Genomic DNA, 14,527 nt, shown 5'->3' on the forward strand with positions numbered 1-14,527 from the left:
GCTCTGCATCTCTCTCTCTCTCTCTCTCTCTCTCTCTCTCATTCAGCTCCACTCCAACAATGAACTGTTCCAATTATACACTTATTTTCACATAGCTATGAGAAGTGTTAAACATGGATGCGCATGCAGTTGCCGTACTGTATTAAAGCTTTAATCAGGATAAAACCGTATGTTAAAAGCTAACATAAGCAGTAGCATTTACAAATAGCAGCATATCTAAAAGTATGAGACAACAACAAACAAAAAACATAGGCCTACCATTAAAAGCCGTGCTTGCACAGGTTCTGCACGATCCTCTTCAATAATATCCTCTGCTTCTCAATCGGGCTCAAACTGATAAGCGATATTAACGACGTCGTTGTTTACAATACAACCGGAGCACATGCCGCTGAGGTGAGGAGGGGACGATTAGACGCGCACTACAGGCGGTTTAGTCAATCGCAACACACTAGGCTAGCTAACAAATCAGAGCCCATCGCCTATTTCTGAGGGCGGGGCTTCATAAAAGCAGGAAATGATCAGCGCATTTCTCAGGCCATGTCCACACATACACGGGTATTTTTATAAACAAGGTTTTTTCTTCAGTTTTTTAAAAAAAAATCTCCGTCCACTTGAAAACGCAAACGCATGCTATGAAGCCCTGTCAAGAGCATGCCAAACCAACAGGTGGCGATATAATCTCAACCGTAAAGCCATGTTGGCCAATCAGAAGCCTGAAAAAGTTTCCAGTAGGCGGAGATAACAGCGCAGGCTCCGACATCACAAGCCAAAAACTCCTGTTTCGCTGTCTACACGATAACACTGCAACCGGAGTTTTTGAAAATCTTCACCCTGGCAGGAGTTTTCAAAAATGTTCAGTTTCAGTGACCTGGTAGTGCGTTTGCATGTGGACAAACGGCCAAACCGCGTAGAAAAAGCAGCAGTTTTAAAAATAACCGTGTTCTTGTGGACAGGGCCTCAGAGAAGGGACAGAGCGGTGTGGAATAAAGGTAAATTATGTGAAAAATAATTTATTTTTTTTTTAAACGAAGCATTAACACATGCTAGACTGTACCCCATAAACACAATCAAGCCTAGAAAAAAACCAGTGAACCACCCCTTTAAAATATAAAAACATTATGCATTTGTAACTGCAGGTTAAAGCACTTCATGTCCCTCTGAGCTGCATTAAACGGTGTGTAAATACATCTAAATTCCACTTCAGATGCAACTTCTGCAAAGATTAATTTTGTTGATACTGGTTTAATTTGTTTGGTAACAGCCTAAATGTTTTATTATTCTAATTGACTGATTAAATGTAACAATTTGACTCAAAAGATGCACACTTTTAGAAAAACATGACTTTATTAAAGGTAAAATTGCCCATAAAAGGTATAAATCAATTTAAACTTATGAAAAGATTAATTTCTATCACTTATGTGAACTGACCACACAGAATATGAAGAATATCAAAAACTGCAGCTATCCACGGTAGTCAGATATCAGCACGATAACACACACGGCAAAATATTGTCTAATTATCGTTATCGAAAAAATAAAAAATAAAAATTGTTTTTTTCAATATCGCATACCCCTATTTAGGCAGCACAATTGTTTTCAGCATGGATAATAAAAAGAAATGTTTATTGAGCAGCAAATTATAAAGATTTCTGAAGTGAATAATAATAATAATAATATGCAAATAAAATTTTGTTGGCTGCTAAAAATTCAGCTTTGCCATATGAGAAATAAAATATATTTTAAAATATATTAAAATAGAAAAGTTATTTTAAATTGTAATATTATTTCAGTATGACTTTGTTTTTGGTCAAATAATTGGTGAGCATAAGAGGCTTCCTTCACAAACATTAAAAATCTTACAGACCCCAAACGTTGGAACATTGGTGTAGTTCCAGACCTGTGTGGAGATTAAATGAACATCAGAGATGCTGTTTTCCATGATATATGATAAACATGGGCTTTCATTCTTAAAAACAGTACCTATAAAAGTGGTCTATATGATTCTCACCCTATAATACACGTTTTCTGAAGCCATGCATTAGCTTTAAGTCATTATATTCACTATTCATCTTACCCTCTGCTGTAGCTCACGAATCTCTTTCATGCATATGCATATTTATTTGCATGTCACGTTTCACTTGTAAGAAATATCAGAACCTTTGGTGTCTGTCGAGAGTAAATGACACAATTTTCATTTTTGGGTGAATGATTCTTTTAACATTTTGATCACTCTAGACATGCCTGGAGGGGTTATGTGAAAATGGGCAGAGTATGTGCCCAGCAATTTCCATTTCATTTTGGAGTGGCTCACATCATGCCAACCAGCAGAAACTCTCTGGCAAAGTATCAGGCTGGTCTTTTTGAAATATGACACTTTTTCAAACTCTTCTCAAAAAAGTTTTGAGCTGGAAATTAGCCAAAATGTGTTTGTGCGTTTAACTGGTGCTAACATTTACATATGTAGTTGGCTGATAGCAAGGTTATTTTGAACTTTATTATCTTGCTGTATCACTTAGACTCAGTCCACCACTGATTTCAAATGTCCTTTTATAACCCTCTTCATTATCTCTACCCCTCGTCAGTCTCTGGATCTGAGAAAAAGCTAAAGCCGAAGGGAGTACCGCAGGGAACTGGCTTTGGTCCAGAAGGCTGGGTAAAGCACACAAATGGCGCTTTTCCACTGCGTGGTACGACTCGGCTCGGCACGGCTCAGTACGGCACGGTTCGGTTCGGCTCGGCACGGTTTGCGTTTCCACTGCAGTTCAGTACCGCTTTAGAGTGGGCGGGATTATTCACATGTGGTTATAGTTGCGCCGCCTCTACTACCACGACTCCTAAAAAAAAACGTTTTCATTCCGCGTCGCCCCATCAAGCTCTCGCTGGATCCGCTCCTCTGCTATCAACGAGAGGGAACGTCTGTTCTTCCGCAACAGAAAACAAAACTTTTTGGTTGTTCAAAAAGGGTGCGCTCGTTCAAAACAGTTGCGTTCGATCCTTCGCTGGCTGTGCTGATTTAAATCTAGCGGTTCTTTTGTGTTTGTGTCGCAAGTTCAGTGACGCAGGTATTGACGATTCTCTTTGGCCAATCCGTGATCAGCAGAGTTTACACGTCACGTTTTGGTAACGGTACGGTTCACTTGGAACCCCAACCGAGGTGGTACTAAAAAAAGTACCAGGTACTGTACCCAGTGGAAAACCCCCAAAAAGTGAACTGTACCGAGCCGTACCGTGCCGTACCATGCAGTGGAAAAGCGCCAAAAAAGATGCCTGAGTTTAGTCCTATTTACCCCCTTCATCATCTGCACTGGTGTCAGTGATTTTATTACCCTCTGGGTTTACTGCCCAACTCTATTTGAACTTCCTCCAACAGTAATTATATGCACGGCAAACCCAGTTACTGTGTGTGAATATTAACACTTCATATTTAAAAAGAAAGCCCTGCATGGAAGCTGGATATTGCAAGCATTCCTGTAGCCTGCAATTTGTGTTTCACATACGCCTAGGTTTTATATCAGATTTGTTTGCATTTGGTCTATAGGTTGTTGGCACAAACTAGGTTACATCCACTTTCTGTTTTCTGCAAGCAACACACTATTGAATCACACTTTGTGTAGTCCCTGATGCAGCATAGAGAGGTCTTGTCATGTTTGTGCACAAAATGATTTCACCATGTTGGCAGGGCTGTGAAAAGCCCCCCTTCATTGAAAATATATATGATATGATACAGGTGGATTATTTTTTCAGTGTTACAATTAGATTTTAATGCCAGTGTTTTTCGCTTGAAGTTCATGATGGAAGTGGAAGCAGAAGCTTTTTTTTGGAAGAGTAGGCACTGTTTTTCTTGCTGCTTTTCTTCATTGAATTGTTCTGGGAGCTCAGCTTGAATGATCAAATGAGAAGCTTTTTAAGTATGCCTGTGTGACCATGACATATTTCCCTTGTCTGATTTTGACTAATTTACTAATGATTTGGCTAATGCATTTGTTGAATTAATTAGAATAAACTATGAAAGGTAAAATCATGATAGAGTTGGACATTATTATTATTATTATTATTTTTTTTTTTTAATTTCACAAGGTGCACTGATTACAATTTGAATGTAGGTGGCAGATTTTCTGGCTCACTGGATATGTCACTAATAATCTTTCAGTACAATAATTTCATATTGATACCTTTTCATTTTTACAGCTTTGTTTTCTCCTTTTTATTTCAGCACAGCGATCAATGCATTTATATATAATACATGTGTGTATATTATGTACATTTTTATATCTATATATGTATGTGTGCATATACTGTAAATAATTGTAAATGAAATATTTATGTAGTATTTAGATGTTTTATTATATATCCAGCTAGTAAGGTCTGATCTTTCTCCCTCTCTCCAGTTCTTTCTTTGGTCTCTATCAATAAAAAGAGGAAAAGCTCACAATAAGTTCTAAATATTAATATATCCCAGAAGGGCCTTTTAATAGAGTTTTATGGTGATTAAGAAATACAAAGCCTGCAGGATAAATGCATGAATGATTTTCAGATGTCGCACTTAGAACATAGACCATAGATTAATACTTTTTTCTTTAATGGTTTATTATGCTTGACCCACAGGTTGAGGAGAGCCTGGTGAAGGTGCGTAACGCTGGCACTGAGCAGGACCTGGGTATCCAATACAAAGCTTTGAAACCGGAGGTGGACAAACTGAACATGATGGCAGCCAAGAGGCAGCAGGTAAAATGCAGCCACTCCTCGTACCCAATGTTCTCATAATCTGAGGAGATTTCATTCGGGGATGTACTGACTTCGAATAGCATGCATCCTCCACCCACATGTGCAATAAGGAGCTATATAGCACAGGTTGAAGATTTGATGCGTGTAAGCACGAACAATCTTCTTTGTACCGGTCGGGGAGGGGAAAAGCAAGACTGGGCTGGAGCAGCTAGAGTGACAAAATCCATTTAAATGATATGAGAATTGGGTCTTTGGGATTTTTTGGGGCTTATCAGGATAAGCAGTATTCAGTAGTGATGGATTTCAGGATGAATTTTCCAGGTGAGCTCACTGATTAATAGAAAGAACGTTGTTTTGCAATAGAGAGAGATTATTATATCTTGACAATGCTAATTATTTCTCCGCTCGAGTAAAGAGTAGAGCTGTTCATTTTATTTATTCAGTGTGATTTCCCCTCTCATGCTACACTGGGCCCTTTTAAGATGATACTTTTGTGAATCAGTCGGCAGATGCTACAGCCTCACTCCCAAGGTGCAAATTGCTGTGGTATTAACTTTTTTAACTTTTTTTTTTTTTTGTTTACTTCCGTCTCAGGAGTTATGCTTTTTTCCACTGAGAACAGAAGTCATTTTCAGTGAGGGCTAGTCCACACTTGGGAGATCTCAGGTTTGACAGCAAAGATCGATCATGAAAGCACAAAAATTGTCCCTGTTTTTTTTTCCCCCATCTTCAAAACATTTCACATAGATCAGAATCCTGTGTCAACTATACTCAAACTGGACATAAAGTGTATTTTTTGGCTTTAACTTGTGTTCTGACAGACAGCAATTTGTGTCAACGCTGCACACTGACTTTCAGTATGGGGCAGCAACAGCAACACTTCAGAGATTAGAGGGCATTCATGTAGGATGCATTCCCTCTTTCAAACAGCTAGACGGAGTGCGTATGGAGCAGGCCGTTGATTATTAACTTGACGCGTCGTCTTAAAAATGTGGCACTTATGGCTTGAAGGAAAAAAAAACGATTTCCTTCTGACTCATTTTTATGTACACTGGCAATAAAAAAAGTAGACAAATTACCCAATGTGCTCACTTAACAGAAGTGATCATATTTACTTGCGTTCCACATGGCACGTGTTTCTACATGGCATATTTGCCAGGCTGTATGGTCATAATCTGATTATGAGCATGTGTGGGCCCTTGGGGGTTCTCTTTAATGTCCTAATTATGACAGGCCTGTAACATCACCCCTGAATTCTCCCTCTTCATATGACAGGAACTCAAGGACGTCCATCACAAGGACCAAATGGCGGCAGCTCGCGGCGTCCTGCAGAGGAACGTTCCCATGCTGTACACGGCTTTGCGTGCCTGTCTGCAGCACCCAGACGTGGCCGCGTACAAGGCCAACCGGGACCTCATCTACAAGCAGCTGCAGCACGCTGTCTCCGGCATATCTAATGCAGCTCAGGCTGCCAGCAGCGATGACTCCAGCTTCTCCCAGTCTGCAGGTGGAGGAGAGCTGGCCTACGCCCTCAACAACTTTGATGTAAGTCTGTGGGCTATTTGACGTCACGTTTTTGGGCCAGTTTCTCTGATCCAGACAGAAATAGCAAGCTAATAAGCTGTGTCAGTGAAGAATTGTCATTCAGCAACACGACCGAGACTAAACTGAGAATTGGCCTCACTCTAATTTAAGGGAATGTGCTCTGTGAGCATTGTCATTTAGGGAATGGGCGCTTTTTTGGCCAGTTGTATTGGGACCGATGCCATACTGCATGCTGCGTTGAGGAGCTAATCTCAAAAAGGGTAGAACAACAGGAAAGCTTATGCACTTTTCATTGAGGGTGTGAAAAGTCAGTGAATGCTTGGTCCAGCTTTAGGTATGGGATTATAGATCGTGAAATATTCAGAATTCATGGAGAAGGTTATATTGAAGAGTTATGAAATATGCAGCTCCTTGCAGACATTAGGCTTGACTTAACGTATTAAAAATTCTTTAATTGCTGAATCAATATTTCATCTTCATTAGAAAGTCTGCAGAAAGATTTTGGAACTTTTGGTCAATTTCTGCTTTTGGGTTTGTGAAAAGCGCAAAGTTGTTTTGCAGCCAGTGATAAAGATGAGCATATTGTGTGTAGGATCTAACAGCAGTTGCATCACCCTCTGCAACTGCTCCACACAATTTTATCAACAAAGAGCTTGAGAGCAGCGAGTTGTTGACAAATCCAGTGTGTGATTGAACTGTGTCGAGGAGACGGTAATCCAGGATTGGATCAGATTAAATTTGTATGTCCAAACAAAGCTGAGCTACTGACCTCAGAGTCTTTCACAAGTTTGAACTTTTGTTGCAGGGTTGAGTCAGGTCAACACCAAAAACTTATGGGAAATAACATGACAATTTGACTTTCTAAGCAGTACATTTATATCCTTATGTGACATGTTTTAAATAGTTCAGATCAGAGTCTCTAAATTTAATTTGAGGTTAAGGGTAGCAAGTGATCATTAGCTATCCTTCATTTATTTGCACTTTGAACAGTTAGTCTCCTTCCGGAATAGGATGCGGACCATTAGTCTAACCGTTTTTGGTCTGTTGCACTCTCAACATTTTAAACAATCAGTTAGTGAAATAATAAATTCAAATGATATGCACGAACTGAAATGTTGCCATAGAGATCTTATAAAAGGAAAAAAGTAGGTTATAATGGTTCCTGGCTGTGTTTTTGAGCATAAGGTGCCTGCACATATTACTTTTGAATTTGTTGGTCTAGCAAATGCAACCTGTACTTTTAAGTAATAGATATTGTTGAATAGTTTGTTCCTGATGGACAGGGTGGGAAATGAACCTTTTATTTCCATTAGCCACAGTGACCGCTAAATGCAGAATTTTACCAGCATTTTTTTTTTCAGCTCAGTATGCCTGTGAAATTGAACAAAGCATTAAATCTTGACAAGCTGTAAGGTTTTTTGTTTTCTTTTGCATTGGTTAGGATATTTTCTAAAGATGTTTTGGTATGTTTCTTTTTAATATATTGAAAAGAAATGTAAAAAAAATTAGTGAATTTTTTTCAATAAACATATAAAAATAAATATAATTTTTGTACACTTATTTTCTCCTAAGCTAACAATTTAGTTGCCTTGTCAAAAAAAAAAAATACTGCTGGAAGCGGGTGTTTAATTTCCACCCTCTCTGCTGATCCCAAGTACAATTTGTTTGAATCTGTAGTTTTTGACTGAAGCAGGTGCCTCTAATGAAGCTTGAAGACGCTAGAGGAGTGTTTACAGACTGTTGCTCTTGATGTGCAGAATATACTGTTTTTATTTGCTGCTTTGAAATGAATGCTTTCTGTCATGAAATAATGATGAGAGAAGGCTTTAAGAGATTAGCACAGCACTTCATTTAATCTCTAACATCCCTAATTAGAGGGCGTCTATTAGTCCAGCTCATATCAACAATTCTGTTATGATGTATCATATATGTTTGCCTGGGCAATATGAGTAAAGTCAATTAGGTGAATCTCCTCAGCATCCTCCTGTTAAATTTGCAACAAATCAGTCACCACAGGTACTTGTCTCCGTCTCTTGTGGTGAGAGGGTTTGCTCATAAGATTTCCTCTGCCTCGATTAGCTGTTGAAAAATTTTGCACACAGTGGTGTCAGAAGTGGCGTCGCTCTGCAAAAGAGAGCACTCGCACATCAAATCAAACCATGTCACTCTGTTCTTTCACCGTTTGATTTTCTTTTTTTGTCTTCTGCAAAAGTGTGCACTCATCCTTAGTTCTGGGGCCTTTAATTATAATGGGTATATAATAGGTAATGGGTTTTTGTCTTGTTTTGTGAGTTTTTGTGCTCCTTTTGTTTCTCCAAACTGTCCCTGGGTTTGTTGGCTCTGAGCTCAGGGACTTTAGAAAGCTCTGATCTTCAAAATCTGCTGTCTCTGGGGCTCACATGCTCAGTTACCTACAAGGCATTTATATATATATATATATATATATTTATTTATTTATCTTCTCTTTTTGCTTCCTCAGCTCTCATAGGATGAAATCACCATTTTTTTTTTCATCTTCCCACTTGACTGCGAATACATCTGGAAGTTGATAGATTAATGTAGAATTCATTAGTCATCTAGAGAGCTGTAGGTGTAGTAGCATGAGTCAGTTTCTCTGTTCTCACTTTCTCTCCCTTCCACCCATCTCTCATTCCCTTTTTCCCTTTTAAACGCTGCAATTATCCCTCATCATTCTACAACAATTAACTGACATCGTCTTTTTTAATTAATTTTTTTCTGCTTCTGACTGGAGCCCAAAATGCATTGTTTGTCACGTTTGTCGATGAACTTATCAACTGTATCGGTCCTCTTTGTTTTACACCCAGGGCTGGATTCCACAGCATCAGGCCTTTGTCATTTGCTGTTCTCTTGTCCTTTTCAGCTCAAAACCATTAGGAAGTGATAATTTAATCATGTGAAGCCAGGCGGCCGGATGCACTGTGAGACGAAATTTAATGCTGGCAACAAAATTAAGTTTATAGATTTTTTTTTTGCGTATGGTTCATCAGATTGGGTATCTGTGAGAGGCAATTAATCTGAGCTGTTTTAAATGAATTAAGAGTTTTCAAAACGATGCATTTGTGGTGACCCAAGGCTAACAGTGTAACATGGTTAATTGTAAGTGAAGCAAATGTCCTGATTTTTTTTCCTTCTTAGCCAATCAATACTCTGCACAAAGCACGTCGAGATAACTAGCAGCCTGCAGCTCTATCCGTACCTGTGGCTGCTAGAATTATCGGAACCCTCAGACCTCCATTATATTGATTGTGCTGCACTATGTGATTGGCCCAGTTTTTACACTTGACCTTGCTTGCTGCTTTTCTAGGGAATTTTAAAATGCTGTATAGAGCTCATCTTGTCAGATCGGTCTATAGAAAGCTGAATTATTACTACCGTACTACCTTCTTTCTTTAATGATTTCCAGTGATGATAAGACCCATCATAGTCTTAGTTTTGTATAATTGAATGTCAGCTAACTCTGTTGTCATTTGCTTTTAATAACTAGATGACTTTTTTTGGGTCTCCAGTTATTGCTGATGTGGGTGTCTTTTGCAGCTTTAATTGAGAGAATTAATTGCAGAATTAATTTCATTAGATAATTTTCAAAGATAAGTGAAATCATAAAATGCTGAATCCATACAAAAACGGAAAACAATTTTGAATTACATAATTAGCTCACTCTGTGGAGTTTATTACGTAAAGTTTTCCCTCCAACAACTCTCTGCTAAACTCTTTAAAGGCACGTCTCTAAACTCCTCTGTTCTGTTCTTTGTGAAAGGCTGCTAAGTCAATTGCCCTTGTGGCTAACAGAATGAAAACATCAGCAAGCATCTTGAAGCATCTCCAAGACTTGTTTCCCATAATTGTTGTAAAACCAGCTTCGCTTCCCTTAATCTTGGCTGTTGGGATCTGTATTGCTTTGAATGCAACACAAAGGGCCCTGAGTAGTGCTGGGCGGTATACCGGTTCATACCGAATACTGGTGTTTATTTTTGTTATGATATGTACTGTAGTGAGGGAACCGCTGTATGTGTTACTAAGCGTGAAAGTTCCGAAACTGAAGCTGTAGAACTAATAGAACGTGATGACAGAAGAACTCATCCACAATATCCACACTGACCGCCACAAATATCCACCGCCCCCTGCCATCAGCTCATGCATCTCACACACACACAAGCGCGACTTTAGCACTAGATTTAGCAACTTTCAGACCCTTTTAGCGGCTTTTTTCCATAGAATATTCATACTGACAAACCTAGCGACTTTTTTTGGATAAACCTTAGCTATGGTTCAGTTGGAAGATTTCGCCAGTGCTGTCCCTCAAACGTGAGGTCTGACTTTCCCGGAGAAGTGGCACCTCTCTCGGTGTCTGTTCTGTGCAGTGAGCGGCAGAGAAGCAGCACATTCAGTTGGCCACACCGCAGCCGACTCAAAACAGCGTTTCCGTACTAAACAGCGTTTCCTAGCACCTGTCGCTTACTGATTGTTTGGAATTATAAATATGAGCGTAGTTCGCCATGTTGATTTTATCAGACGATGCCATGATTATAAATGAGTGACTCCTGGTTAACATGTATTAAAACGGGTCGTGTTTAGTCACTATTTAGTGTGGTATTTTTTGACAATATTCACTCATCATGACAGTAAAATAGTGCATTCTAAGTCAATATGCTGCAGTATTTCCCCTCTCAATCAGTAGAAAATATGGTTAACACCCAGTCATGCATGAAAAAAAAAATACCGTCATGTACCCAGCACTAGCCCTGAGCAACAAAAAGCCCTGGTTAAAACTAAAGCAATCATCAGAAGATATTGGCATGGCTGTGCGATATTGAAGAAAACAGCGATATGCAATACCTTAAAAAATGCGATATTCGATATGTGATACGATATTGCTTAAAGTGTGTAAAATCAATTTCAATTATATTTAAAAATATTTAAAAATGAAAATTATATAACCAATTTGTTTCACATTCTTTCTTGGAAAAGAAAGAATCACTACAACTTCTGAAAGTGACCAGCAGTGTTTTAGCATTACATAAAAAGTAATGTCACACATCAGAAAATGTCATTTTAACACCAGTGTGAACATACAAAAAAAAAAATTGACACTAATTTTATATCATTGTAACTTTGCTTTCCATACACTAAGTACTTCTTCATATACCACAGCAAAAACTATAGTCTGAGAAAGTTCAAACATGATTAAAGGCAAGTGAACAGTCAGCAAAAAAAAAAAGAAATACACAATTTACAAGCATAGATAATATAAACAGTAGTATTCAGGTACAGAAATGTAATAGTTAAGTGTAAAATAACACTGCATAGTGTTCACTGTGTGAATTAAATTTAGATGAATCTTTGTTGTAGCCGTTTTGTTAACGTTAGTGTCATATATTCAGCAGCATGTATTTATAGGCTGCTCTCCCTTTAAAACCGACTGCACGGATCCAGTATAATGATACACATCCGATTTCTTTCTCAGCTGTTTACATTCATTTAAAACATAACCGACTGCGTTTACGAGAATGATCATCGAGACGGGTACTATTGACATAATTCTGTGTGTATGTGTCTGTTCAAACATGAGGAGATGCGAAAGACGAATCAACTCTGTGTTCGCACGCCATCTGAAACACGTCTCTCTCTCTGTGTGTGCGCACGCTTTGCACGTGTGCGGCAGAACTGAAGAGACGCCGCGCAAGATGCAGCTTGTGCGTGCGCTTCAGGTGTGAGTCAGACAGCAAGACGAGACGGCAAAGAGTTGTTTTCTGCAACTTATTGCACTTAACTCTTTTTAACGTCAAGCAATTCTCTGCTATATGCGTCGACCTTTTGCAACATTTTGATTTAAGTAGCCTATTATTAAAATGATTCAGATATCGCACGCCCTTGCGATATGCATATTGCGATATTTGCATTTGCGATATTTCGATAATTTCGATATATCGTGCAGCCCTAGCATCCATGTATAGTTTGGGTGACGCTATGGGCTAAGTCACGGTAGCTTACAAAGGTTACAAAGTCAGTGCATCAAAACCTTGCACTTTATATTTGTATGTTAAAAACTGCTCAAGCTGGAAATGTAGCTGCTCTGTTCTTAGTAGTAGGCCAGACATCCTCACAAAGAAGAGGCGGTCCTCTGCCCAAACAGATGGCATCTGTTTAACTAAAAGAAAAAAAAGTGGGCGTGAGTGTGCGCTCAAATGAGATGGGGAATGTCAGATCATGTGCGTCTTTAATTTCCTGGTGACCATGCAGAAACTTCAGCACACATGCACATTGCTTAATTTGAAGCTGGAGCAACGTTGCAGTGAGTCAGAGAGAGAGGCTTGTTGCCATGCCAACGTGACACGCAAGTAAAGGAGGTCAGATGAGATGAGGCTAATAAACTCTGATTCTAAACTGAATTGTTGAATATTTTACCACGTATATGACATCAGATTGAGCGGCTTGTCACGTTGTTTTGAAGATTGACTCCGCCTGCCACTGTTCCGCCTTTTTTCTTTTCTTTCTAGGCAGCTATCGCTTTTCTGGCACATTTGTGTCTCCTGTCTCTTTAATTGCACCACACATTGACAAGTTTATTCTTTGAGAGCGGGAGTGTGATGTCCCCAAGTGAGTGTACCAAGCAGAGGACATGTAGGGACATCTCAAATGTCATCCTGGCTCAAGGAGGAAAAATAGCAGTTTTATATGCGCAACTGCATTTTGTAACCCTAGGCCGAAATCCAATTGCTCCGCCGTTTAGGGTTAGTAGCCTTAAAGATGCGCTCATACTAACTGCAGTGTTTACCAAAGCAGTTCTCTCTGTTGAAAACCCCACACGAGATGTGCAAGAGTCTGTGATCTTACATAATTTGCAGTTAAGCTTGATTTTGTCCCGCTTGTTTTATTTTTTCCCCCCGTTCGTCCCCAGAAGACAGTACAAATGGCTTTTAAGATGCCGTCTGTTACATAGAATTGATTTAAAAGGCAGCCGAAGTGCACAGGCAAGCTAATGCAGCCTCAGATTGAGCAAAAGCCGTTGGCCTGAAATTGCATCAGGAGCACCAGACCATCATCTCAGATCTTGTGAATTATTGATTCGTCCAGTTAATGAATATCACAGCTTCTGCCTCGGCGTCCAGGGAGATAGATTCCAAAATCCTGTTCAGGCCACACCGCCAATAATGATTGCCGTTTAACTGTCAAACTCTAGTGAAGTTGGACATTTGGTATGTGAAATCATAAATCTCACTTCTCTACCCAACACACACCCCCCGTTTTGCACAGAAACGCTGAATGGCAATATTTTAGTGCATTAATTCAGAGAAACTGCTTAATCTTCCTGTCGTGCTCCTTCTACTTTTAATCCTCTTATGCTTTATTCTCTCTCTTTTTCTCCCCCTGCAGAAGCAGATCATCGTGGACCCGCTGAGTTTCAGCGAGGAGAGGTTCCGGCCTTCTCTCGAGGAGCGTTTGGAGAGCATCATAAGTGGCGCCGCCCTCATGGCTGATTCCTCCTGCACACGTGATGACCGGCGTGAACGCATCGTGGCCGAATGCAACTCCGTGCGACAGGCGCTGCAGGATCTGCTCTCAGAGTACATGGGCAATGTAGGTGCACGTCAAATACTGTTTTTCCTTCTCGCTTACTGCTTTTCCCCTTCCACAGTCCCACATCCCTGAATGGCGATGCTGAGTACCAACCTGCTACCTGAGACAGATGCTCTCCTGCAGGGAAGGAGAGGGGAGTTTTATTTCAGGGACAGTGCACACATCACGTTCGCCGGGTAGTGTTGTATAAAGACCTCCAGTCTCAGCACAATTTGTCTTGTGCTGCCTAGCTTTTCAAGAGAGGGATTCAGTACACACAAGCCCCCTCCTGTGATACTGATCTGTGTGTTGAATTGTTTGACTGCTGTTGTTTTCAAATAATTCCCTTTGTTTGCTCACCAGTATTGGTTTTATTTTATTTTTTTTCGGTCTTTCATTTAATTTGTTTTCCTTTTGCTTCTCCATTTATTATCTTGTAGTCACAGATTTTTCTTTTTCTTTTTTTCTTTTTTTCTTTTTTTTTTTTTTACAAAAAGTTCTGAGTAGTTTAAAGAAATGTTGGTTGAAAGCAACCGTTTTACACCCCGTGGCATGCAGCACGGTGGTAATTTAACCAGTTTAAAACCCTACCTCATTTCCGCAGGCTAATTAATTTTTTTGATTTCTAAAACACACTGAATGTCATATCATCACTCTTTTTCTCCCTCATTACATTTCC

General features: G+C 39.5%; 1 protein-coding gene across 1 annotated transcript in view; it reads left to right on the forward strand.

Annotated features, from left to right (window-relative positions):
• LOC107680620 (catenin alpha-1-like) overlaps positions 1-14,315 on the forward strand; it is a 31,306-nt gene extending 16,991 nt beyond the window's left edge. The window contains exons 5-7 of the mRNA XM_016476585.1: positions 4,606-4,725; positions 6,001-6,270; positions 13,666-14,315. Coding sequence (XP_016332071.1) covers positions 4,606-4,725; positions 6,001-6,270; positions 13,666-13,941 — 666 coding nt within the window. The 3' untranslated portion in view covers positions 13,942-14,315. The remainder of the gene's footprint in view (positions 1-4,605; positions 4,726-6,000; positions 6,271-13,665) is intronic.
• Positions 14,316-14,527: the final 212 nt, after the last annotated feature.

This window comes from Sinocyclocheilus anshuiensis, unplaced genomic scaffold (assembly GCF_001515605.1).
Source record: "Sinocyclocheilus anshuiensis isolate Anshui unplaced genomic scaffold, SAMN03320099.WGS_v1.1 scaffold328, whole genome shotgun sequence".
In the NCBI taxonomy this organism is placed as follows: domain Eukaryota; kingdom Metazoa; phylum Chordata; class Actinopteri; order Cypriniformes; family Cyprinidae; genus Sinocyclocheilus; species Sinocyclocheilus anshuiensis.